The sequence below is a fragment of the Rattus norvegicus genome, chromosome 5, assembly GCF_021556685.1.
Source record: "Rattus norvegicus strain SHRSP/BbbUtx chromosome 5, alternate assembly SHRSP_T2T, whole genome shotgun sequence".
Classification (NCBI taxonomy): Eukaryota; Metazoa; Chordata; class Mammalia; order Rodentia; family Muridae; genus Rattus; species Rattus norvegicus.
The window spans coordinates 172,539,844-172,566,614 of NC_141538.1; the positions used below are offsets into that span (position 1 = coordinate 172,539,844).

At 47.7% G+C, this 26,771-nt stretch overlaps 3 protein-coding genes across 21 annotated transcripts; 1 reads left to right on the plus strand and 2 right to left on the minus strand.

The window, feature by feature from the left end:
- Nucleotides 1-877: 877 nt before the first annotated feature.
- Nucleotides 878-4,947, minus strand: Cptp (ceramide-1-phosphate transfer protein). Of its 3 annotated transcripts, none has more exons than NM_001007703.2 (3): nt 4,713-4,947; nt 2,655-2,789; nt 878-2,444 (listed from the first exon to the last, which is right to left on the minus strand). In NM_001007703.2, the coding sequence occupies exons 2-3, from the start codon at nt 2,774-2,776 to the stop codon at nt 1,916-1,918; spliced, it is 651 nt and encodes a 216-aa protein (NP_001007704.1). In that variant the 5' UTR covers nt 2,777-2,789; nt 4,713-4,947; the 3' UTR covers nt 878-1,915.
- Nucleotides 4,948-5,087: 140 nt separating this feature from the next.
- Nucleotides 5,088-23,722, plus strand: Ints11 (integrator complex subunit 11). 9 transcript variants are annotated; one of them, XM_087548548.1, is made up of 17 exons: nt 5,088-5,446; nt 7,377-7,474; nt 8,050-8,123; nt 10,276-10,504; nt 20,245-20,343; nt 20,429-20,463; nt 20,699-20,837; nt 21,222-21,286; nt 21,740-21,929; nt 22,061-22,144; nt 22,373-22,462; nt 22,552-22,714; nt 22,802-22,909; nt 22,991-23,052; nt 23,130-23,272; nt 23,341-23,470; nt 23,561-23,722. In XM_087548548.1, the coding sequence occupies exons 2-17, from the start codon at nt 7,436-7,438 to the stop codon at nt 23,624-23,626; spliced, it is 1,716 nt and encodes a 571-aa protein (XP_087404674.1). In that variant the 5' UTR covers nt 5,088-5,446; nt 7,377-7,435; the 3' UTR covers nt 23,627-23,722.
- Pusl1 (pseudouridine synthase like 1) lies at nt 18,378-26,718 on the minus strand. 9 transcript variants are annotated; one of them, XM_087550169.1, is made up of 9 exons: nt 26,574-26,658; nt 26,287-26,344; nt 25,960-26,147; nt 25,661-25,810; nt 25,410-25,580; nt 24,542-24,596; nt 24,308-24,470; nt 23,099-24,026; nt 18,378-22,999 (listed from the first exon to the last, which is right to left on the minus strand). In XM_087550169.1, the coding sequence occupies exons 1-8, from the start codon at nt 26,648-26,650 to the stop codon at nt 24,013-24,015; spliced, it is 876 nt and encodes a 291-aa protein (XP_087406295.1). In that variant the 5' UTR covers nt 26,651-26,658; the 3' UTR covers nt 18,378-22,999; nt 23,099-24,012. The 9 variants fall into 9 exon arrangements, with proteins under 9 accessions (XP_087406295.1, XP_087406297.1, NP_001382537.1 ...); XM_087550171.1 differs by lacking the exon at nt 25,661-25,810; NM_001395608.1 differs by lacking the exon at nt 18,378-22,999 and having other exon boundaries at nt 23,714-24,026; nt 26,574-26,718.
- Nucleotides 26,719-26,771: the final 53 nt, after the last annotated feature.

Genomic DNA, 26,771 nt, shown 5'->3' on the forward strand with positions numbered 1-26,771 from the left:
GATCATGAAGTGATATGGAAGTATAAGCCAAATACACCCTTTTACCCCCAAGTTACTTTGGTCATAGTTTCATCACAGTAACCCTAGCTAATACGTCATTCCCCTCTAAATCTGGGTGTGAGGGGGCTATTGCTAACAGAACAGGTTTCTGGCACCCAAGCATAGGGGAAGCTATTGACTCTTCTTGGAATGGGCACCCCTGTAATCTCGATGTCATAGGACGTCCAGCAGGTGTTATGGAAATGACCTTTGCATTTCCCTGCTGCTTTGTGAGGATGTCCACAAAGCACATTCATATAATTAACACACACATACACATGAATCTGTATGTGGCACACATCACAGCTATTGTATTCTTACTTTCTGGCCAGATCTCAGCCTTGGCTAGCACTACGAGGCCTTTGGTTCTTAACTGGGTATAAACATGGCCAGACAATGTACAGCCTAAGCAGCTGAGGTGTATACAGTGGAGTACCAAGAAGACTCCACTCATAATGTACCCTCTAGGTTGTTGCCATGAAGAAAGCAGCTCTAGTTTTTCCTCCAGCTTTGTCACACAGTGCCTGGCTACCTTCAGACCTATTTTCCCACTTAGCCCTTGAAGGTAGGTAATTCAGGTGTTTCTTTCCTCACCTGAAAAATGGAGGTAATGCAGATTTCATGGTGCATGTATGATTAAGATACATCAAGGACAGATACATGGCAACTCCTTCAGTCCTGGCTGCTGGCTGAACATGTTTCATATTGCCTTTAAACCTCCAGGGTTGGGGACACATGCTTCAGCCTTATCCCTAGGGTTAGTTCCCTCCCCACCCATATGAGTATTTCTATGCTCTTGCCCCACATAATCAGGCACCTGACACACCTGTGACCCATCCCAGAGTGCTATACCCAATCATGTAGGTGTAATTTATTTATGTTGGAAATACATAGATCACAATTCTTAAGGAAAGAGATGTGCCCCCCAAAGTTTGCATTTGCACACATCAGCTACGCTGAGGGCATTGTCCTCGGGTTTAACATTAAGACCCAGTGGGAAAGCTTATGGTCTTATACACTGGGTATTAGCCATGCTAGGTATGGCCATCTGTCAGACAAAGGGGCCTAGTCTCCTCCCACAAGTCATGTCCTAAGTCATCTGCGTATTATGGCAACAGGAGCAGCAGGGCTGGCTAGAGAGAGGTATGGTTTGGCCAGTTAGTATTGACATCTTAGAATCCTGGGGGTACATGTGTTGTAAGAAGCCACCTTCAGAAGGCTGACGGTACTATACTGGAGAAGCTGTGGAACAGGCTGCACTGACCAGGGCAGGCTTTCTTAGAGAAGCCTCAGCTATTGGTTTCATACAGTTTCCATTTCCAAGGAGGCAAGGGCCTGTTTGGTATGCAGAGAGACTAACAAGGAAGCAGGTGAAGGGCAGGGACTCATGCCACTGCCAGAGGAACTTCATGTTACCCATGTTACAGCTTTTGGAATATGAAGGGGCCCCAGACATGTAGGATACACATTGGCTGGGCATGTTGGCTGTAGGGAAGACAGCTCCTGGGTCCTGGGTCCTTATACCATTTCAGATTCTATACAGGAGAGGTAGAGCAACCTTGGGTTGTTGCAGATACATGACACCGCCCCCCACTTCTCCATTTTCCATCTGCACTTCAATCAAGCCTGACTGAACACATGACTGAAGTGGAGGGCAAAACTGGAGTTCAACTGTCTCATCCTGAACCAAGAGGATGACTAGCATTCACCTTTCTTGGTTCAGCTGCCCACGACCTTTCTTTTCACAGACTGGCTTTCCACCAGTTCAGCTTACAGGGGTGACAGTAGTTTCCAGAAAGCCCTGCTGTGGGAGTAGCCCTAGATTGCCCAAACCCAGTTCTGAGCAGGGGAAGTCCACACAGTATGGTTACCACTACTAGGGCAGGTCTAGCAGGGAATGTTCAGCATAGAGCTTCTGGGAGATGTCATACACTTGCTCAATGAAGGGCAGGGCCTCTCCCAGCATCTCCACTGCTTGCTCAGAGGACCCCATATTCATGGCCTCAAGGAAGACCTTGCGTGGGGGCAAGGCATGGAAGGCCACATTGACAGCTTGACGTACTATCCAGGAGTGATAGGCAGCCAGTGTGGCATTGTAGGCCTCACTGCAGAGGGTGGAGGTACGAGCATCCTCAGAGCTGGTGCGCAGGCCTTCCAGGAACAGCTGTAGCCAATGCAGAGCACGGTGTAGGCGCAGCACAGTCCGGCAGCCTGAGTTAGGGTGTCGGGGACGTGAGCGGCTGTCTCTGTCCACCAGCTTGTTGCTCACCTCGTAGGCTACCATGGATTGCAAGCTAATGTAGTGTTCAGACTGTGGGCCACTTCTCAGATGCTCCATAATCTGAAGCTTTGAGACCACATCCTTGGAGATGAATGAAAAGACAGCCCCTAGGCTGTTCAGAAACCTGTGGAAGGAAGTATAAATTTAAGGCTCTACCCATACTGGCAGCAATCCTGTAGTATAGGGAGGACACCTTGAGCCTGCTAGAGCACTTGTCTGTCTAGTGGCAAGGGCAGGAAGGCTGGATGGAAACCGTCTGCTAGCTGGTCTCATCCTATGCCACATGGGCTCTGGCTGGCAAAGCTGCTACCTTTAGCATCCCCAATAAACACACCTGACAAGCCCCTTCCAGCTGGCAGTATAGTGGTCCAGCAGCACCTCTCCCTTGTCAGTGAGACACTTCTTGAAGCTGATCAGGACAACCTTAAGGTTGAAATCTCTCTCTGGGCCATCCATCTTCCAACACGAACTGAAATAGTTTCACACAGAACTCGTAGCCGCCATGCTGAATTAGCTCATTCTGTGGTTCATTTTCTCAGGAAGTGATTGGGAAGAAGATCTGAAAGAAATAGTGCGGTGCTAAAACTGTCTCCTGAGAATCATGGTGACGTTCTATCCCTTTATCTGAGTGCCTTCACCATAAACTACAAGCTTTTCCACAAACCAATTTGACCCTGCTGTGCCCTTGAATCCCGTACCCACAGACCTTGACATAGCTGCTCCTTGCCCTTTAGGCTAATAATCTGTCTCTGTCCTGAGACTCCATGGCTGCACTGTTGGCTCCATGCACTCCTAGAGCATCTGTTTCATGCATTAGGGGAATGTTTCTAAAAGGTAGGCACAGTCCTGGATCCTGGCCACCCCTGGACCTCACTGTATCAGACCAGCATTCTGATGGGAAGTTGCACAAAAACAAAAACAGGGACTCTAAAATAACAAGTGTCTCACACACGGGGAGGGTGGAGAGGTGGCTAGACAGACCTTCCTTTACTTTGTCAGGGGTGTATCCCCCAAATTAAAGCAGAGGCTGTGGATTGGCATCTGTAGACAGACAGATGGATACTCCTGTTGTTGAAATGGTGTGTGTCCTCCAAAAAAGCAGGGTAGCTGGGCCAAAGGTCATAATACATACAAAGGATTGCTACAAATCCTCCCACTCGCTCCAGAGAACATTCTGGAAGTGGTATAGGATAAAGGCCTTAAGGTAAGGCTGGGTTCTGTATTCTGTAGACATTTTTACAGTCACTCCACAAACCCAGTCCCCACTTCTTTCTTTCTTTCTATCTATCTATCTATCTATCTATCTATCTATCTATCTATCTATCTATCTATCTTCAGTTGTGGGGACTGTGCCTAAGGGTGTCTTGTATGTAGGACAGAGAATAGCTTAGGCAAGCCTTTAACTTTCTTTTTTGTTTTTTCAAGACAAGATTTCTCTGTGTAGCCCTAGCTGTTCTGGAGTTCACTCTGTAAATGAACCCAGATCTGCCTGCCTGTTTCCCAAATGCTGGGATTAAAGGTGTGTGCCACCATGTCAGACTAGGCCTTTTACTTTCAATCTTCCTGCTTTCTGAGTAGCTAGAACTACAAGCTTGTGCCACCAGGTTCCTTTTGTGCTCAAATATTGAATGGATATACCTTTCCTGCTATCTTAACAGCCTTGCCTTGGTGTCCAGGAACAACCCTGTGGGATGTAGCTGCATTACATTTATGTCCGACACTTACTACCAGTTCTGGAGATTCTTGTGTCCCTTAGTACTGGATCCCTGACCTAACCCTCTGTACCACCAGGCCTTCAAAAACCCATCCCTATCCAGTGTGCAACATCTGTGTGCAAGTTTTTTCTTTCCTTCACACAGTCCTATGCCTCAGTCCTTCAGCTCTGGGTATGTGGTCTGCATGCCCTCCCGGTCCATGGAGTGGTGATAGAGTCCCATAGGTTGCACTGGGTGCCCATTGCAAGTTCCAGACTTAGGAGATGGGCTCACCTTGTACTTAGGTGTCAGTGACAGCCCTGCCTGGGCCTCAGAAAGATGGCGACGCCCAGAAACTTGTGATACACCCTTCTCTCAGGGCCTGTTGGCTGTCCAGTGGGTAAATCGTCTCTATGCTGCCCCCCACCCCGCGCCAGTTCATTTCTGGCCACCTAACAATCCCGCAGCCAGGCTTTCCTGCCCAGAGCCTGAGCCAGAAGCCAAGTAGCTTCTTAGAATGGTCAGTGGAAACCCGGAAAGAACAGGAAGGGAGGGCAGCTCCCCAGCTCCCGGAAGGTGATGCAGAACACCTCTAAACAGGATGGACAGCCGGCCGAAGGCCCACAAGCTGGCACACAGCACATACACCTAGGCGTAGCAGTGAGCCAGGGTGGTGCAAAGAAGTCTGCAAATCTCACCTGAGACGGGTTCCGGTGGGGGGTGAGTGGTGGTTCTTTACTCCCGCGGAGGGCAAAGGGTGCAGGGAAGGTCAGTGATGGGGGGGGTTGATCAAAGCTATAATTAGGCTGCTGTGGGTGACGAATCTTTGCCCTCCGTTCCGGTGGTCTACAGAGGCATGGCTCTGCTGCCTAGTTCACTGTCAGGTAAGAGCTCCCATCCCTATGCTTTCCCCCAAGCTCGCAGCCTGCGGTTGGGAAGAAACCTTGAGCTGCCACCTAAAGCCCAGCCTCTGCCCCGCCCTTTGCTGCCACGCCATCCCAATTGGTTGCTGATCATCCAATTAGAACTCGACATATCGGCCTGCGTTTCCGGCGCGAGGACCGGAAGGGGGCGTCTTGGCGGTTGCGCCTGCGCGCGGTTGTAGGAGTCGCGGTGGCTGGGTGTCAGGTTTGATTGCGCGCGAGGTCTAAGGCTTTCCTGCGGGCGGTGCGCGCGAGCTGTGGAAACGTGGTTTGAGACTGCCTGCCTCCTCGATGATGCCTGAAATTAGGGTCACTCCCTTGGGTGAGTCCGAGTCCTAAGCATCTTCTGCGGCGTCCGGCGAGTCCCTTCATCTCCATAGCCGTCTATCAGCTGTTCATCCCAAGGAGCGGAAGCCGGAGTAGAACGTTTCGGAGCTAGTGCTTCCTTTTCTCTGCCTGGCACGGGGATCGAAGAGCTTTGGGTTTGATTCCTGGTCCTAGAGCTCGATGTGAGTTATGGAGGCCCAGCTTCTCTACCTCGGCTGCTTAAGGTGGTTGTGAGGTGAAATGAATCTTGGACAGGTGTCACCTGTCACTGGTGTTGAATCCAGCACAGAGCTCGTCCTGTATTTGGACTGCTGTTTCAAGACCCCTCTGTATGGGCTTCTTTCTCATTTCTGCCCACCCCACCTCCCACTTCTCCCAGTGCTTCTCATGTTCAGGTTGCTTGCTGTCACCCCTCAGATCAGACTTTGTGTCTGGTCTATCCTGAATTTTTAAAATCATCATAGAGCATATAAATCTAGACGTCTAAAAGCCCCAATAGCATAGTATGGTTGTGAAGGAGAAAACAACCGTTTGAAATCTGGGATTTCAGAACTTCCCAAATGACCCTGCATTTTCCTTCCTACACGTGTGCAGGGTGTTGGAAGCACCTTCTTATTCATATGACCTGGGTCTCTGGGTTATCTTGGCTAGAACTGAGACTCTTCTCAACTCACTGAATCACAGGGCCTTAGCAGAAGCAAGTTCTGACTACCTCCACCATCTAGTCTAAACACTAATTAGCTTACGATATCAAGCACATTCATTGATCTGGCTCCCCAACGCCTGCCCCCACTGGGAAAGTTTTGTTTTCTGCCACAGTTCTGAACTTTTGGGCACAGTTATTCAATCTCCATGTAATGCACTCAGTGTCTAATTGTCTCGTCCCCCTACGGTGAATTCTGCTCCATGCAGAAATGTAGCATCCTTTGCTTTCTTGTCAGTTTTGTTTTCTCTTCGTCATTTTTCCCCTGGAGTTGTAAGTCTCTTTGGGAAGAACATTTGCTAGTGCCCAAGAACTGGGCTTTGTAATTCAAAAATGTACACTTTGGCACCATTCTTGGTAGTCCTGTGGTTATGGGTGCCTGTGATGTGAGGTAACCCTTGTAAAGGCGCAGCCATTCCCTGTCTATAAATGCTTTAAGGGCCTCAGGTCCTAGCACAGCTTCAGGGCTAAAGGTACCATGGGGAAGGATACTAAAAGCTTTCTCTCTGGGAGCACACATCTTGAGGATATAGGAGCAGGCCCGCAGAAGACTCTGAGGCCGACGGCTACTCCACCTCATTGTGGCTGGCTTCATAAGGAAAGCAGACTGGGCCATGGCTGGTCACCATGATGTTTGTGTACTGAAGACAGTGGTTGGTGCCTGCAGTGGGCAGGTGGAAACTATAGGATCCATGATGGCAACAAGGCTGTGTTGTTTTCAGACTGCTGTTGAGGCTTGGGCTGTGTCTCTCCTTCTGGATCCAGATCCCAGGAGAGATAACAGATACTAAATGGGGGAGATAGCTGTCTCCCGTGTGGTCAGTATCTTGGGCTGAACAGCTGGGGTGTCTGCTTCATCATCCCGAGCATGGAAGGAGCCCCCATTGAGGCTGAGCTAGGGGTTCAGTGATATGGGGTCTGTGCTGCCCACTGACCAAAGTGGGCTATCTGCGTTGCAGTTATTGGTCAGTCATGTTTCTTTATGGCTGGCCTAAGGCTACATGATTGTGGCACCGTTCAACACTAGAACTCAGGAGCCAGGCCTCAGCCTCTTCAGAAGAAATCTCAGGGGAGGGAACCTCACTGGCTTGCAGCCCCAGTAGATGGTCAGGAGTAATTTGTCTAAGGCCTGGGGAAACAGCAGTGGTGTTCTACAGTGCACTGGCCTGTTTCTGTTCAGTGTGTTGGGAACCACAGCCAGTTGGAGATGTGCGGTAAAAGCCTGGTGAGGGGAGGGCATGTGGCCCTAGCACAGCACCTTGTCTCCCCGTGGTGCATTCCCCTAACCTGCATGTGAAGGCAGTAAGTGGGTGGTGTAGGTCAGCCCTAGCAGTAGTGAGGGAAGGAAACTTGGGGAAAAGAGGGAGGAGCTGAGGCCTTGTTTCTCACTTGCCCTTCTCTTTGTGTAGGGGCTGGCCAGGATGTAGGCCGCAGCTGTATCTTAGTCTCCATTTCGGGCAAGAATGTCATGTTGGACTGTGGGATGCACATGGGCTACAATGATGACGTGAGTACTGCGGATGGGTGGTCCAGAGGGCAGCGATAGTCCATCGATAGTCATGTTCTTTCTGTCCAGCCACGTGAATCCTGTGGTCTTAGGGGCTAAACGAGGCAGTAGGAGCATGCCTGGACAGCTATACCCATGCAGAGTGGGGATGTGTGGCCTTGAACACAGCACTTAAAAATTAGGGTCCAGGGGCTGGGGATTTAGCTCAGTGGTAGAGCGCTTACCTAGGAAGCGCAAGGCCCTGGGTTCGGTCCCCAGCTCCGAAAAAAAAAAAAAAAAAAAAGAACCAAAAAAAAAAAAAATTAGGGTCCAGCTGAGATAGGCCTCTTAAGGATTCTTGAGGCTGGTCATGATTAGACCCTTTGGGCTTAGGTAATTGCTCAGTAGTTTGTGAGGCCAGCTAGTCACTTGGCCTTTCCGTGAGGTTATAAACAGGCAGTGGCCTAGGTGACGCTCACCAATGTAGGGGTTCTCTGACCCTTTGCTGGGGTCACTCCCTGGGGTGCACCAGTCTCACTTTCAGAAGACCCTGGGTAGCCTGAGGCATTCCAACTTTTCTCTTGTCTCCTCCTCAGAGGCGCTTTCCTGACTTTTCTTACATCACCCAGAGTGGCCGTCTGACTGACTTTCTGGACTGTGTAATCATCAGGTAGGTTTGCTGTGGTTTTGATGGTCCTTCCTTGTATTCTGTTATAGAGGCCAAAGGCCATGTGCGGTACCCAAGCTATATTGTGGGTCACTCTTGAGGGTGGTCGTTCTCCACTCAGATCCAGGAAGATGGTTGTACCTATTGACCATGCTCTCCAGTGTCGTGAATTAAAGCTTAACAGGTGCCCCAGGAAGTAGAGACACGGCCAAGGTAGCTAGCACCAAGATGGTCCACGTGTGAGGCCACTCCAGCGTAGATGACTCCCTGAGACTCTTTCCCATTAGCATCCAGCAACTGTGACTGCACCCTTACCAGTTCCTTCCCATCACTAGCTAAGTGTGTCTGGGTCTCTCTGCTCGTACTTCCTTTTCTAACCAAGCCTCAGTTGTCCTGTTCCTTTGCTGTCTCAAGAGGGCTAAGCCCTAGCTGCCATTGTTGGCCATTACTGGCCATCGCTGATGTCTGAGTCAGTTCCTGGTCCAGCCTCCAACTGCTACCACCACAGACTGGTAGAGCTGAGGGAGGGGAGACACTTTCTTTTCTCTTTGGCTCCCATTTTTATGTCCTATCCAGATAGGCCTCCCAAACCCTTCGGTAGTCCCTGCTGTCACCCACTCTGAATGTAGCACTTCCCTTCAACACCCCACCTGCTGCTGTCAGCTAGAGTGGCTCTGTGTGCCTGATCAGCCTGTCTGCATAAGCTCAGGCTCACAGCTCAGGCTCTGGGTTTTTGGTCCCCTCTGGATATGGATCTCCCACTCCCTGCCTGCTGTGGTTTCACCGGCCCCATCTTTCTGCTTAGGGTATTCCCAGGCCTTGCCTGAGCGGTCTCAGTTCTCTACCAGTCTCGGTCTACCAGACTTCCTGACTACCTGACAGTTCTTTTCCTGGTATGGTGTCCGCTGGCCTGCCTTAGATTTCCTCAACAACTTGTCACTGATTGAGATCTGACTCAGATGGTGTGTGATCGTATGTATTTGTAGGAGGAGGCCGTAGACAACCTCATGGTTATTCCTCTTTAGTCACCATTCCCTTTGTGGTTATGGCTTTTTTTTTTTTTTTTTTTTTTTTTTTTCCTGAGACAGGATTTCTTTGTATAGCCTTGTGTGTCCTGTCTTGGAACTCACTCTGCAGACCAGGCTGGCCTCGAACTCACAGAGATCTATCCTGCTTCTGCCTCCTAAGTGCTGGGATTAAAGGCCTGCTTCACTATTTATTTTTATTTTATGTGTATGAGTGTTTTGCCTCCGTGTATGTAAGTGTACTACAAACACGCATGCCTAGTGCCAGTGGAGGCCAGAAGTAGGGGCTGGATCCCCTGGAACTGGAAATATGGGGAACTGAACCAGTGCCCATTACAAGAACAGCAGGTGCTCTTAACTACTAAGTTACATCTCTAGCCTTTTAAAACATATTTTTTTTTTATTTTTGAGATTTATTTGTTTATATTTTATGTGTATTGGTGTTTTGCCTGCATGAATTCCTGTGCACCACTTGCATGCAGTGCTCCCAGAGGCCAGAAGAGGACATCAGATCTCTTTGGAGCTAGAGTAGCATGATTGTGAGTGGCCATGTGGGCACTGGCAATTGAGCCGAGGGCCTCCGGAAGAGCAATCAGTGTTCCTAACTCTGAGCCATTCTCCAGCTTGCTCTTATTTTAAAATTAATGCATGTGGGTTTGTGTGTGTTTATGTGCCCAAGGAGGCCCAAGGGTTTGGATCCCCATAGATCATCATGTAGGCGATGGGACCTCAACTCGTGAACTGAAATAGGACTCTCTACAAAAGAGAACAAGCGCTCTAGCCTCTGAGACCTCGCTCTGCTCCCTGTGTTTTGAGGGTGGAGTCTCATGTAGCACAGGCTGACTTAAACTCCTAATTCTCCTGTCTCTACCTCCCAAGTGTTTGAATCACACATGCACGCTACCATTGTCAGTTCTAATTCAGGTTTAATCATTAATTGCATATTCCTGGGCATCTAGACTGTTCATTTGGGAAGACGTAGCTTTTGTGTTTTGTTCACTTTTGATTCTTTAGTACCTATGATAGTGGTGCACATTAGGCCTTGGTGAGCGAGTGGACCGTGAGCACAGGGCTGAGTGGGATGGCCGGAAGAGGGCGGTCCCAGGCTGACTAGTGTCACATTCCCCCAGCCACTTCCACCTGGACCACTGTGGGGCACTCCCTTACTTCAGTGAAATGGTGGGCTACGATGGGCCCATCTATATGACCCACCCTACCCAGGCCATCTGCCCCATCCTGTTGGAAGACTACCGCAAGATCGCAGTGGACAAGAAGGGCGAGGCCAACTTCTTCACTTCTCAGATGATCAAAGACTGCATGAAGAAGGTGGTGGCTGTTCACTTGCACCAGACAGTTCAGGTCAGGACCCCTGCCCCACTCTGCACATAGTCTGCGAGTCCCTGGGGAAAGTCCCCAAGAAACAATAGTGTCCACGTGGCCTGGGAGACTACATGTGGCATGTCTGTGTGTTTACGTACCTACCTATGTAATCAAGGCTGCTTTCCACCCAGCTTTGCATATGCCATAATCCAGGCTGCCTTCTTCCCTCCCAAGGCAGAGACCTGAGGTATGTGCACCTTGTTGGGCATCATGGTCTATTATTTGGTAAGGAAGCAGAGACCAGACAACCAGATGGACCAGTCTGGGTGAGTACCCAGTACCAGGCTGTGTAATATATATATATATATATGGGTCAAGGGAGGAATGAGGATTTTTAAATAGCCAAGTGACTGGTCAAATTTAACAGAATTCCCCAGAAATTATGTCTGTTTCCCATTAGAGTCTTTGTTTTGCTTTATATGTTATCACCACCATCCATACTTTTATTTTTTAAATATTTTGTTTGATTTTGAGACAGAGATTCACAGTGTAGCCCTGGCCGTCCTGGAACTTTCTCTGTAGACTGGCCTTGAACTCACATAGATCCACCTGCCTCTGCATCCTAAGTGCTGGGAGTAAAGGTGTGTACCACCTGGCTAATTTTTAAATTTTTAATAAGGTTTACTTATTTATGTATTTTATGTATATGGGTACTTTGTCTGTATATACATCTATACGCCAGAAGACAGCATCAGACAATTGTAACCTGCCATTTGAATGCTGGGAATTGAACTCAAGACCTTTGGCCACTGAGCCCTCTCTCCAACCCCCAAATTTTAATGGTGTGTCTTTTTTTTTTTTTTTTTAAATGTCAAACCTTTTTATGTGATGCTCTTACTTTTATGTTTTGTTTTAAGTTGACCTTAACTACCTATGTATATTTATATATACATGTACATATATATTTTTTCTTAGAGAATTTCATACCTATTTACAATGTGTTTGATTATATTTCCCCCCAAACCTTCCCAAATACATCCTAATTACAACTTTATGTTAAAATCCCTGTTGAGTCCAATTAGTATGTTCATGGAGTTGGAGCCATTAACTGGTAACTTACTAGTGGCCACACCTTCAAAGACCGTCTTTCCCCCAGCAGCTATAATTTGCCAGTAAGCCCTCGGCTCACAGTAGGGACTTGTGAGCCTCTCCCTAACCCATGCTGGAATTTTGGTTGTCAGGTCCACATCCTGTCCACATCACAGTTACTGTGAGTTCATGAGTGCAGAGCCATGCCACATGCAGAAACTCATTTCACAGTGCTCTTCCCCGTCTGTGGCTCTTATGCTTCCCTCCTCGCCAGTGTTCCCTGATACAGATGTGTCCCTGAGGCATGAGCCTTCATAATCACTCGTTCTCATTAATCCTAGCACTTGGATGGCCTGAGGCAGTTACTTAGTGGGGGCCTGAATATATATGTGTTGAAGCCTTTGGAAGTGGAGTTACAGACGTTTTTGAGCTTCTGTAGGTGGCTGGGAACTGAACCCGGCTCCTCTGGAAGAGCAGTAAGTGCTCCTGATGGCTGAGCCATCTCTTTAGCCCACATGGACCTTTGCTTGCTCTGTGTTTTGGGACTGGGTTTCTCTGTGTATCAGCCCTGGGTGCTCTGGAACTAGCTTTGCCGATCAGGCTGGCCTTGCACTCATGGAGATCAGCCTGCCTCCCCTCCTGAGTGCTGAGGTTAAAGGCATGTGCCACCATGCCCGGCCACACATAGTGTTTTGAAATGTGGGTCTTTTAGGAAGTATATAGCTTTTTTGTTTGTTTGTTTGTTTGTTTGTTTTGAACTTAACCTGGGTAACTAAGATCACTGTGGATTTATGTATACCTTTTTCTTTTCTTTTTTTTTTCTTTTTTCTTTTTTTTTGGAGCTGGGGACCTTATGTATACCTTTTTATTATTTGTTTTGCCTTCTTTTTTTCATTGTTTCTTAAAATTCCTTTCTTTTCCTTTTCTTAGTACTCTTTTTTTTTTTTTTTTTGGTTCTTTTTTTTCGGAGCTGGGGACCGAACCCAGGGCCTTGCGCTTCCTAGGTAAGCGCTCTACCACTGAGCTAAATCCCCAGCCCCTTAGTACTCTTTTTTTAATGTACTCTTACAATTAAAATTACTTGGAACTTTTCCCTTTTTTTTCCAGGACAACACAAAAATCTTAGAACATCTTAAAATTTACAGCTCTCCTGGTTTATTATTTATAAGACAGGGCCTCATTTATGTAGCCTGGCTAGCATCAAACTTGCTATGTAGAGCAGGCTGGCTTTGAGTTCGTGGAGATCTTCCTGCGTCCATCTCCCAAGTGCTGGGATTAAAGGCACGTAACACCATTCCTGGCTCTGTATTATCATGTCTTTTTGCGTGTGTGTTGAACATGTATGCATGCTGGTTCTGTTGACAGGAAGAGGGAAGGAGGGAGGGAGAGAGAGGGTAGGGGAAGAAAGGGTGTGTGTGTGTGCTTGCTGTTGGCCTTTTCAGACCACATTTTGCTACATGGTTGAGGTTGACCTCAAACTTGTGATGTCATTTCCTGCATTAGTCTCTTGAGCATTAGGTGTCTGCCACGCCAGGTTGACTCTTACTCTAATCTGCCTACTGAAACACTGGGGTCTATGTCACCTTGTTGTAAGGATTCCTCTGACAGATTTAGAGAAAGTGACCAAAGGTACATACATTGTTTTTCTGGTCTACTGCCAGGATGTTTGCCTGGGAGTCTGGTAAGGACAGAGGTTTTACTAGGGCACACAGACCAGGAACTGGTCCCAGTCCCACTATTCTTTTGAGTTATCCCTTCCAGGGGCATATAGTCTAACCACTGTCCCAAGTCTTGACTTCCTGGTGAGGCCTAGGTGTCCCCATTGCTGACTTTATGAGGATCAAGCCAGCCTGGAAGTAAGTTAGCTGCATGATGCTATTGATCAAGGAGTTTTACTTTTGGAAGAGCTGGCCAGCTGGGATTTTAGAAACTGGATTCTGTTCTTTCATGCATCTGGGGTTTTTTGTTTGTTTGTTTGTTTTTTTGGTTTTTTGTTTGTTTGTTTGTTTGAGTCTTGGGAAAGGTCTATATTTTGAAGAGTTCATTTTAAATGAGAAAAGTGAGGCCTGGTCAAGTGTTGGGAGATAGTGAGAATTCTGGTACTTTGGTTTCTTTAAAAAGCACAGAAATATTAATGAATATATTTTCATTTTAATCCCTGGGTGGGATCTGGGGCGCTTTGGACTGTCTGAAGCAGCTGACTACAATTTGCAGAGGTGTGGTTTTGTCAGCTGTAGATAGTTTCTGTGGTTGTGTGACATTTGGAATTCTGGGAACTTTTAGGGCCCCAAGAGGCACTGCAATCCCAGAGAAAGCCCATGATGAAGTAAGAGGTAAAATGGTTGATGCTCCTGGGGAGGGTATTGATGTGTGTCATCAAAACAATCCTAGGCTTTTCCAATTGTCCTAACACGGGACACAAGACATCGAGATTCCAAATTTATAGGGGGAGTGGTACTGCTAAATACTAGGGACTGTACCCTTGAAATGTTTGACTGACAAGCCTGTCTCAGTAGAGCAATGGCCTTTAACTAAGTAAAATCACAGGCACTTGAGCAGCTGGTACAAGAGCAGCTGGAGGCTCAATGTACAGAAGAAGCTACCACCCCATGGAATTCCCCTGTATTTGTTAGGAAAAAGAAATTTGGAGAATGGAGAATGGTAACATTTAATGGCAGTGAATAGAGTAATTCAGCCAATGGGTCCATTACAGCCTGGGTTCCTTTACTTTCTTTATTACCTAAGACGTGGCTTATGATAGTAATTGATTTAGAAGATTGCTTTTTTACTATCCTCTTGCATGAGCAAGATAGGGAAAGTTTTGCTTGTATAGTGCCTACTTATAGTAATGCTCAACCTGCAAAAAGAAAGTTCTTCCACAGGAAATGTTAAATAGTCCAACTTTATGACATTATTTTGTGCAACTATTAGTAGAAGTAATTTGTAGGCCGTTTCCTCAATCCATTATTCATCATTATGTGGATGATATTTTTTTTGGCTAATTCTGACGTAGATAGTTTAGAGAAAATAAATGTAAAGAAACACAAAGAATTTTGCCTTGTGTGTGGGGTGGAGTAATAGACTGCTCCTGCAAAATTACACAGAGGAGATTCCATTAACTATTTGGGTTGTAAAACAAGTCAATGAAAATGCAATAATAAAAGGTATAGATCAGAAGAAGTCATTTGTAAACTCTTTTTTTTTTTTTCTTTTTTTTGGAGCTGGGGACCGAACCCAGGGCCTTGCGCTCTACCACTGAGCTAAATCCCCAACCCCTTGTAAACTCTTAATGATTTCCCAAAATGGGAAATGTTAATTGGCTATGGTCTACCATTGGATTAACTACTCAAGAGTTAAGTAATTTGTTTCAAATGTTACAAGGAGATTCGGACTTAGTAGACCAAGATGGGAAGCATCTGAAGCAGACAGAGTTAGCCTCGTAGAACAGAGATTGTAAGGTGCATTTGTGCATTGCATACATCCCAAACGTGATCATATTTTTGGTTATTTTGCCTTTAACTCATTCTATTGGAATCATATTCAAAGGAAAGATAGTATTATGGAATGGATTTTCTAGCACATAAACAAAGTAAAAAAATTAAAGTGTTATATAGAAAAAGTTTCTGATTTAACCATAAATGGTAGAGAAAGACTACTTCACTCGTCAGGAGCGTACCTGGCAGAATGTTGAGATTATGTTATTATGGGTGATCATTGAAGATTGGCAAAGAGCTTGTAATAACTATTTGGGAAAATTTAATGGCAAATATTCTAAAAGAGCCTTCAGTTTATAAAAAGAACTAATTCGAGTCTCCCACATACAGTAAAAGGAATGCCACTTCCTGAAGCACCTGCACTGTATGCCGATCCAAATGTAAGGAATGGCAGGCTTTAAGTCAGACAAAATGAGCAAAGTAATTTAAAGCCCATATACTTCACTTAAAAAATCAGAGCTGTATGCAGGTCTTGTGGTATTAGGTTTTTCTGATTCTCATAATTACTGACTCTCAATATGCAGAAAGAGTTGTTCGGCATATAGAAACTGCTGAATGGATTCCGAATAATTCAGAGTTAAGTTTGTTATTTGTGTAGCTGCAACAGCCAATCAGAAGTAGAAACTATCCGGTATATCACTCATATTTGGTCTCATACAGGCTTGCCAGGTCCATAGGCACAAGGAAATGAAGAAATTGACTAGTTATAGGAAATGTGTTAGAAGCCTCAACATTTCATGAAAAATACCATGTTAACTATAATGGGACTTTCTCAGACACACCAGCAATATAAATAATGACACAGAGCCTTATTAATGTTTTAAAGCTTAGACTTAGTTGGGCAGTCTCCGACTGCTCTGTTCCTAAAAATCCTGGCCTACGTCCATACCTCTCTGGTCCATCTGTCCTCCTCCAAGTCTTCTGGCAAACCTCCTGTGTTTCTCCCTGAGTCCCTCTGTCTGTCTGGAAGTTCCTGCCCAGCTATTGGCTGTCAGCTCTTTATTAAAGCCAATCAGATGCAAGTCTAGATTGCTTTATGCAGGTGAGGAAGGAACAATTATTTACAAAACATGAGACAGGTGATGGGCCATAGAAATAACAATATCTGATCCTGCGGTATTTAGCTCTCTGCCAGTGCAGAATTAACTGGCTATACAGAGAAACACCTTCACAGAGTGTATCCCAGCAGTCAACAGTAAAGGTTTAAAAAAAAATCACCTAGAAACAAGCCAAGGAAATTATAAGACAATGTCTTATTTGTTCTTTGGATAACCAGATTCCATTACCTGCAGTAGGTAACCCTAGAGGTACCAAAAGTAGTAAAATCTGGCAGATGGATGTGTTTCAGTTTGCAGAATCGGAAAGACTGAAGTTTATACACCAGTGTTTCAATGGGCAACTGCTTCTGCTTCTGTTCTGAAAAGGCTGCTCCTGTAATTACAAATTACACGTTTACTGGAAGTAATGGCAATTATGGAGATATCTGTACAAATTAAGATTGACAATGGCCCTGTATCTGTCTCCAGTAAGATGAAGCAACTCTTTGTGTGTATTAGAGTATAAAACCCATCATAGTTATATCGTACAATCCTACAGGACAAGCACAGGTAGAACAATCTATAATCACACCTTAAACGCTTATAAAACAGAAAGGAAGAATTAAATCCTTCAGGGTAGACTAAATAGTGCGCCAGTAACTTTAAATATTCTGAATTAATGGGAAAGGGAACAACAGCAGCTGAGAGACACTGGATTATAGAAAAAACTGGAGTTAAATCATGCTGTATACTGTAAGGATGTGTTGGCATCAGAATGGAAGCCAATGAAAGTTCTGTATTGGGGATGCAGATTTGTTTATATTTCCACAGGAAATACGGCTAAAACTGATAAAGATTAGAATTGAGCAGAGAGGTCCCCTGAAAACCTTGGCTACTGGCCTGAAAATGCTTATTTCAAATGTTTCTGTTTATAATTTCCCTCTATACACAGCACAATTAGTGGCTTAAAACAAAGTGAAAGAAATGTAGTGAGAATCCTGGAATTTTAGTTTCTGTTAAAAACATAGACATAAGAATATGTTTTTGTTTTATTTATTTATTTCTTTTTTTTTTTTTTTTTTTTTTTTTTTTTTTTTTTTTTTCCGGAGCTGAGGACTGAACACAGGGCCCTGTGCTTGCTAGGCTCTACCACTGAGCTAAATCCCCAACTCCTATGTTTTTGTCTTAATTCCAGGTATGGTGATCTAGGGCTGCTTTGGACTGTCTGCAGCAGCTGACTATGATTTGCCTCATGCTGTAGCAGAGGAATGTTTTTGCCAGCTGTAGATAGTTTCTGCGATTGTGTGACATTTGTAACTCTGGGAACGTCAATCAGAAGTTCAAGAAGTTGAGAGGCAGGGTTGGTTGTTGTTAGTTGTGCTCTAAGAAGAAACAAAGAAAGAAATCAGACTCAGTCTCTCCCACCCCCTCTTCCCACCTCCCTCCCTCCCTCTTTTTTTTTTTTTTTGGTTCTTTTTTCCCAGAGCTGGGGACCGAACCCAGGGCCTTGCGCTTCCTAGGCAAGTGCTCTACCACTGAGCTAAATCCCCAGCCCTCCCTCTCTTCCATTTTCCTCTCTCCTTCTCTCTTATCTAGTGATAGGGAGTTAAACCAGGAAGATAAAGGGTGGGGAAAAGAAGAACCCACAAAGTAGCAAAGACCAGTTACACGCATGTGCTCTGGCCTATGGAAGACAACATGTTACGGTGTGTAGGAATCTTACACACTCTGGGAGGCATTCCTCCCAGAGTCTCACTGCACCAGCCTCTCTCCAGACATCCCTGGAGAAATACAACTCACATGTCATGATCAAAGAAAGGGCCACTCAAGGGTGAATTTAGGACTTGCCGGCAACAGGGAGAGCCAGCGTCTGGCCTAAATGTTCAAACCACCACACAAAAGCATATTTATTGATTGTTAAATGAAAGGGTTTTTTTTGGGGGGGGGGTAAAACAAGGCCCTTGTAACAAAGCTCCTGAAGGAAAACATCACACCTCTGGGTCTTTAGTCCTTGTTCGGCATTGTTTGCACTACCCAATAATGCAAGGTGCTCCAGGTGTGCCAGGATCGTCTGTGACCAAAGTCATCAAAGACTGTAAAGCTCCTTCAGAAAAATGACTACAAGTCACAGAAAAAGTCAGTTTTCCACAAAGATTTCAAGGTCTGTACTTCTAGAAAATAACTGTTCATTCTAATGTTTACCCTGAATATGATGATTCTATTAGAATTCCTACTTCATCTGCACACCCTAGGAAAGGGGCCACAATAAAACAAAAATGCATGAATGTCCAATTTATTGGTCCAATGAGAATTTTTTATTGTGGCTACTAACGGTATGGGTGAGGGGGTACTTGTAAGGAACAGGGATAACTAAAGGATAGCAGTATCAGCAGAATATATGTGAGACTTCCTTGGAGGATAACTAAAGGATAGCAGTATCAGCAGGATATATGTGAGACTTCCTTGGAGACAGCTCCACCAACCTGGACCAGCAGGCCAGAGCATAGCCTGCTGATGACCTTTGGTGACAAGGTCCTGAGAGAGAGAGTATCAGGAAATCAAAAGATCAGGAGATAGGAAGGTTTGGGCTCTGGAGGTCTTCCATAAGCTGTTCTATGCCAAGCAAGCTTATCCAGAAGTACAGCATCTTATCCTATTTCCAGGATAGAGTTAGCAGAAATTATCATACAATTGGAGGAAGTCAGCAGGAAGCTAATGAGCACTCTTGCACAAAGAACACGAAAGCATTATAGACTGAACACATAGTTCAGTCTCAGTGCATTGTCTCTTCAGGGGAACGAATCAAGTTCCCAGGAACTGAAACTTTAACTCCTTCGAGGCCTCACATCCCAGCCCCATCCTGGGCCTTACCTAGTCTGTCCCTGTGCAAGAACACAGAACTGTTCCTCCCATCAGGGCCTCTGATCTGTCTGGCTCTCAGTGCTGCAGTCAGATGGTTTCTCCCCATGACTTGGCTGGTTAGAGTCTAACCCTAGCAGCAACTCCCACTTATACTATGGTGGGGCTCTCAGTGATCCCCCAGGCTCTCGTCCCTCCAGGATGTGCTCTTTTATTTACCTCCTGTTTACTGCCCAAGGCCCTGGGCCTCCCTGTCCTCCCAGGGGCAGAGTTTTCACTTCGAAGGCATTTTCCCAATTCCAAAGAACATGCCTGCAGCACAACCCCTTTCCTTTGTTTGCTGTTCCTGGAAGCTCTGCAGTTATCCCTTTTCGTGAGGTGCACAGTCCAGCGTCTTAGTGATCATTTCCTGTGGAGTCCTGTCTGCTCCTGTTCAGGCTGCTTTCCCTTTGGCCTTGACAGGCTGTACTCTGAGGGACCTTGGTCTACTTCTGGGTTAGTGTAGGTCTTTAATTCTTCCTGGAGCTCTGAGTAGCTTAACATTAGATCTTTTCACTATAGGCCTTTCATTATCCATTTTGTGTTCTATTTCATGCTGAATTTAATTTTTTTTTTTTTTTTGGCTTGAGGCAGTCTCACTGCACAGCCCAGGTTGGCCTCAAAACTCTATCATCCTGCTTCAGCCTTCCAAGAACTCAAGAACTGAGATAACAGTTAAATGTCGCCACGTGCAGTGCTTCAACATTTTAGACATGCATTCCTTCTCTTGACTTTATTCACTATGCTAAATTCTACTCGTTCTCCTGAGGTCGGACTTCACTATGTAGCTCAGGCTGGCCTCATAGCAGTCCTCCTGCCTAGCTTCCTGAGTGACACACAGACTTGTACCACCATACCCAGCTTCACCTACTGAAGTCTTAGCTGGGGTGTCTACAGTTCCTAGTTTTAGAATTTCTTCTTTGTAGTGTTTGGAGTTGATTTGTACTGTCTAGAAGTGTGGCTTCTAGGGGTCGGGGATTTAGCTCAGTGGTAGAGCGCTTGCCTAGGAAGTGCAAGGCCCTGGGTTCAGTCCCCAGCTCCGGAAAAAAAAGAACCAAAAAAAAAAAAAAAAAAAAAAAAAAAAAGAAGTGTGGCTTCTAGATCCTTAGATAATTAACCTGGTTTTGTTTTTACTATGCTACAACCCTCAAGCCCTAGACTTCTTGTGAGAAACAGGAATTAACTGGACTGGGTTAAGGTAATCATCTACTTCCTGCTGCCTTCCTGCCCTGCAGGCCTAAGAGCATTCTTTCTTCCACAGGTGGATGATGAACTGGAAATCAAGGCGTACTATGCAGGCCATGTGCTGGGGGCAGCCATGTTCCAGATTAAAGTGGGCTCAGAGTCTGTGGTCTACACGGTCAGTGGAAGTATTTGTTTGGTGCTTGAGTGAAATTGCTGGGGGTAGAAGAAAGACAACTTCCTTATTGCATTTTCTTTGCCAGGGTGATTATAACATGACCCCAGACCGGCATTTGGGGTAAGTAGGACTGTGTCTCACCCTGGGACCTGGTAGCTCTAAGAGGCATCATGGTGGGCACCTAAGTACTCTCATGCAGTGTGGAAGTACCTTTGGGAGTCTAGGCTACAGGCTCATCCCCCTGTTGTCTCCTCCGAGTATGCTGCCATGACGTTTGACAGGCCATATAGCGGAGCTCGTGTCCAATTCTGTAGTCATGGACAGTCCATCATCCCCACTCCTACCTCTGCTCTAGGGCTGCTTGGATTGACAAGTGTCGTCCCAACCTGCTCATCACAGAGTCCACATATGCCACAACCATCCGAGATTCCAAACGCTGCAGAGAGCGAGACTTCCTGAAGAAAGTTCATGAGACTGTGGAGCGTGGCGGAAAGGTATTGACTGCAGGCAGGCTTTGGGTGTGTGCCCACTTTGGCTACACTCTAGGCCTCCTAGCAGGCCTTGCTGTCGTACCTTTGGTCAGGGTCTCTGGGTGTGGGAGTTGTGGTTTGTGTGGCACTAAGAAGACAGATTCCAGAGTCTTCCATTCTCTCACGGTTGCATCTGATGAAGGCTGTTCAAGAGCCTCCCACAGTTCCTGCTGTCTCTGCATGTAGCCAGGTACCATATCTGTGGTTCTTAGATGGCTGTCTGTTCCTTTGCAGTAATGTCCTCATTTAACTTGCTAATGGGTGCACTGAGTATCTTGCTATTTGATGTGTTCAGGAACAGTAGTGTAGCCGGTAGCTCTGAACTGAACCAGCTTCACCTGCCCCCAGGTGCTGATCCCTGTGTTTGCGCTGGGCCGAGCACAAGAACTCTGCATCCTGCTGGAGACCTTCTGGTAGGTGCAGACAGGAAAATCTCACAGGTAGGCAGGAAAGGGTGGAACAGCCTCCATGTAGGAGAGTAAACCTCTCACGCTACCAGGCACAGTGGAACTGTTAAGAAGTCAAGGCACCACTGACTACCACTGAGTACCACTGGCCCTGCTGTCTGGGGTGGAGCTGTGCATCTGTTGGGCCATCACACTGGAGCCATCATCTGTTGACTGTATTGGCCCCATATGAACACTGAGTCTCCTCACATGAGCTCTGGGGACCCCTATCACTCCCGTGTTTCATAGGTCACAAGCTAAGAGGTCTGGCCTGGAGGTCACCAGGTTGATAGAGACACCACAGGGTTCAGTTCAAGGTGCACTAGACTCAGCCCTGGCCACAGCTAAGCTATGCAGTAGAGGACACTGCAGTAGGGATATGCGTTGCAGGCTAACTCTGGCCTCCATATACTGACACAGGGAGCGCATGAACCTGAAGGTGCCCATCTACTTCTCTACGGGCCTGACAGAGAAAGCCAACCATTATTACAAGCTCTTCATCACCTGGACCAACCAGAAGATCCGGAAGACATTTGTCCAGAGGAACATGTTTGAGTTTAAGCACATCAAAGCCTTTGACCGGACATTTGCTGACAACCCAGGACCCATGGTAAGGCTCTGGCAATGCAGCTTCTCCACATCTGGCCTCCCAGTTGGGCTTTGGGAAAGACTGTTGGTCAAAGATCTGGTGCTTGTTGCACCCCCAGGTAAGGTCTGTTCTGTCCCTTGTCCACCCTGCAGGTTGTATTTGCTACACCTGGGATGCTGCACGCTGGCCAATCCCTGCAGATCTTCCGAAAATGGGCAGGAAATGAGAAGAACATGGTGAGGGTTTGGGACCAATCCCCAAGTGCCAAGAGGGCTCTTTATAGCTTTAGCGAACTGGAGTACAGAACTGGTCCTTGACCTTTGTGTCCTGACCCTATGATGCCACCAGCCCAGACTGAGTAACTGCCACAGTAGTTGCCTCCCCCTGAGAATTCACATCAGGGGTTGTTCCAGGAGGTGGTATCTGCCGTGGGAGGCCAAGCTGAACCTCACCTCTGCTTTCAGGTCATCATGCCTGGCTACTGTGTGCAAGGTACTGTGGGCCACAAGATCCTTAGTGGGCAACGCAAGCTGGAAATGGAAGGGCGTCAGATGGTGAGTACCTCCCTGTCCTGGGCTCAGCAGGCCTTCCCTTCCGAGGCACTTGCTGCCGCTGACTCTGCTTCCGTCTTGTGATGCTGCAGCTGGAGGTAAAGATGCAAGTGGAGTACATGTCCTTCAGTGCCCACGCCGACGCCAAGGGCATCATGCAGCTGGTGGGGCAGGCAGAGCCCGAGAGTGTGCTGCTGGTGCATGGCGAGGCCAAGAAGATGGAGTTCCTGAGGCAGAAGATTGAGCAGGAATTCCGTAGGCAGCCAGTGGGCAGGGAAGACCTGTGGGGTGGTACAGTCAAGGCTGGCAGCCTAGACTGAGGCTCTGTACTGCTTCCCTCAGGGGTCAGCTGCTACATGCCAGCCAACGGTGAGACAGTGACGCTGCCCACAAGCCCCAGCATCCCTGTGGGCATCTCCCTCGGACTGCTGAAGCGCGAGATGGTACAGGGTATGAAGGGCAGGCTGGGGCATGGGTCAAGGGGGCAGGTAACTGGTGGCTGGGTTGACTGCATCATTCCATTCTTCACAGGACTGTTGCCTGAAGCCAAAAAACCTAGGCTTTTACATGGCACCCTAATTATGAAAGACAATGTAAGTATAAACAGGGATGGGGTGGGGTGGGGACTGCATCCATTACTTTCCATGCCGTGTTTGCCTTTGCCCCTCAGAATTTCCGGCTGGTATCCTCGGAGCAAGCCCTCAAGGAGTTGGGCCTGGCCGAACACCAACTGCGCTTCACCTGTCGTGTGCACCTGCAGGACACACGCAAAGAACAAGAAACAGCCCTACGTGTGTACAGCCATCTCAAGAGGTGCGCCCTGACCTTGCCCCACCCCTACAAGCAGGGTGAAGCAGGGGTCTCACTATGCCTCTCCTTAGCACCCTCAAGGACCACTGTGTACAGCATCTCCCGGATGGCTCTGTGACCGTGGAGTCCATTCTTATCCAAGCTGCTGCCCACTCAGAGGATCCTGGTACTAAAGTGCTTCTGGTCTCCTGGACTTACCAAGTAAGGAGGATGAGCATCACTAGTACTCCTGGAGATCTCACTCGGTATTGTGTTGTTTGTAATGTTTAACTGTGGTTCCCTTTCTTACAGGATGAGGAGCTGGGAAGCTTTCTCACAGCATTGCTCAAAAATGGCCTTCCCCAGGCTCCCAGCTGACATGTATCCACCAGTAACCCACCGCTGTGGTCTCTTTCAGTTTTCCCAGCATCAGAGTCATAGGCTGGCTAAAGTAATAAACAGGCCTTTTTGTTCTCTGTGCCTTTTATTCCTATTCCCTTGCCCCCAGGGAAACAGGGCTCCCAGAAAACGTGGGTTCTTAAAGCTTTTGACTGCCCGGGACCCTATCTGGTCTCTTTAGTGACAAAGAGTAGAAAGCCTGGGGAGGTGGGAGCTGCTGGAAGGCAGGCAGGACCGCCAGAGCCCTACGTAGCTGTAGATTAATCTCTGCCAAGCACAGTAATGTTGGACAAGGTTGACAGCCTTGTCTGCCGTGTGGCTTCATCTCCACTGTGTGCCGTCAGCTGATTTCCACACCATAGGGTTCAGGATGTAGGACCTATGGACAGACCCTAGGTCAAAGCAGAACTCCTCCTACAGTTCATCCAGAGACCCCCCCAACCTTAACACTTAGCCCTAAAGTCTGACCCTGCAGACCACTTCCTCCATGCACCATGGGGGTCACTGATCCCTAACTGAAGTCCTTTCTCTCACTGTCACTGGCTTCCCCACTACTCGTCTAGTACAATGGAGGGAGGGTTTGACTGCTTCCAAAAGTCCCCTCCCTTTAGTGAGGACCCAGCTTTGGAAAAGACTCTTTCTGATCCCATCCCCTCTTACCAAAGTTGTCATACAGCACTGACTTCAAGAACAGGCCATGGGCTGGGGCAACTCGAGCCTGATACTTGCCCAAGGGATCTTGACTCTCCAGAATCACTTTCACTTGTGTAGGTGCCAGAATCCCTAGCCCCACAGCCACCAGCACAGCTGTCATCCTCCGCACCTGCAGCAGAGAGCTAAGGTCGTTACAGGTGTCTACTTGAACCCATCCTGGGAGGGGTTAAGGTAGCCTACCTGTCGATAGAGGAAAGACTGGCTTTCAAACTCCAAGGTCCAGAACTGCAGCCTCCTAGGAACACAGACAGCTTTGAGGTCCAAGCTATAGGATCATCTCAGCCAACCTAGCTCACTATGTGGCCTCAGACAAGACAAAGATTTAAATGCTGGTTTAAAGGCTTATCCATCCAGGGTGGGTTCTTGCCTAGTTGACCACCAGTTCCAGAGGGGATGAGAGTTTTGCATGACTTCCTGGAGTCTATATATACCATAAAAGGAAACAATTATATACGAGAGCATTGGTTAGTCTGTACACAGGAAATACCAATTGTTTTGGGCCTCCCTTCATGGGTCAGGGCTACAGTATGCATGCTGAAGCAGGACATAGCCAGCCCACCCAGCAAGATGGAACCTCAGCCGTGTGCTCTTGTGCCTGGTTCATACCAAAGTGCCTTTTCCCCTTGGAGCTGGTTCCAGATGTGACGTTCCCAAGGTGAGCAGCCGGTTCCCGGTGGGAAGCCCACTAGGCAATACTTGAAGCAGAGAACTTAACACAGTCTGTCAAAGAGGACTGGTACTAATAGCTCCAGTGAAATCTTTTCAGTGACTGCCAGAACCTATCTGCCACAAAGAGCTAGGGGCCTGGCAAGGCTCTCAAGAAAGGCAACATTCTCTACCCTGTACTCCCCAGCCTGACAGGGACCCCACCCAACAGGAAGAAGACAAGTTTCTGGTTCACCTAACTGGCCAGCACCTTCCACCCTCTAGGCCCAATGGATGTGCACTGTGCCAGTTTAGCATCATCTCACTTTTATTGGGGTATTATGAGAACTAATTTAACCCTGGTGGCCTCTAGTCCAGCATAATGAATGGCTAGTCTTCTCACCTGCTCTCCTGAGGGAGGACAAATAAGCTGGCTGGACCAGGAGACACAGAGACTCTTCGCAGTGTGCGTACAGCATGTGGGACTGGGCTGCCAGCAGACTGGAAGGCACTAAAATCATGTGTCCCAAGGAGATGCTGGGCAGCCTCCTGCATGGCAGCTATATCCAGGTACCTGCAGAGCCAAGTAAGCATTGAGGAGGGCCCAGCCAGATGGATGTTGAGCCATTTTCTTCCCATTCTTAGCTCACTCACTCTGTCTGCAGAGACCAGCATACATTTTGTTCAAACACAGGCAGTTGATTAGGCCCGGAGCAGCCTGTGGCCAGACGGTATAGGTAGGTTCTGGAGGTGGCTGCGTGGCGAGCATGGAAGTCATTGGGCACTCGGAAGGCCTTCAGTACACTGTGGCAAACAGATCTGGCTCATCCCTGGAACAAGTCTGCCCACCTGTCCATGTAGCGCTCTGAAAATCTCTGCCTCCCACCATATTGAGGTGTGGGGTAAAACAGTAAAAGACAAAAACCAGAACCATACAAAATTCCCGGGCTCACCGAATGGCTGGGTGCTTCAGGTGGGTGTTGAGGGCCTTGGTTACGATCTCTGGGGAAAAAGGCGGCCGGCCTGGGCGGCGCTGGATGTCCAGGTGCGCCGCGTTGCTCAGGGCATGCACTCCGGCATCAGTGCGGCTGGAGATAGTGAACCTGACCGGCTCGACCGAGTTCAGCCGCTTGGCAGCCTCCTGCAGGAACCGTACAGGCAGGCTGCCACAGCGATGGCCAAAGCCCGTTAGTACGAGGAGTGTGGGCAGGGACTGGAGTTGCCGACCGCTTCTTCCTCCCCAAACCGGTCATCGCTCTAGGCGAGAGATAACAGCTCACCTCCAGAAAGTTCTGTACCCCAACAGCGCGATGGTTACCTCTCACGGCCGCAACTCCACTGCGGAGAGAAACAGGAAGGAATTATTTGTACCGTCTGTGGGAGCTGTCCCGCCTGGGATCTCCGCCCCCAGGCGCGTTCGTTCCGTCCAGGCCAGCGTTCCTAGGCTCCTAAAATTCCGCATCCCAAGACAGAACGCCCAGACTGCTGATCGTGCCCCTCCTGTCCGTCTCGCGGATTTCCCGCGAGGTCGAGTGGAGAAAGCGGAGGTAATAGCGGGAAAACGTACTTGAAGTCTGTGCCCAAGTACTGGAAGAACACAAGGTAGCGCGCACGCACGGAGCCCACCGCCCCGCAGGAACCCATATTTGAGCGGCTGGCGGGCGGGGCGGTTGCACGTGGCCGGCGGTCGACCCTGCCCAGCAATGACGGCGCCTGCGCACTAACTCGGCCCACCCCGCCTGAATGGAGAAACGGAGGCGGGACC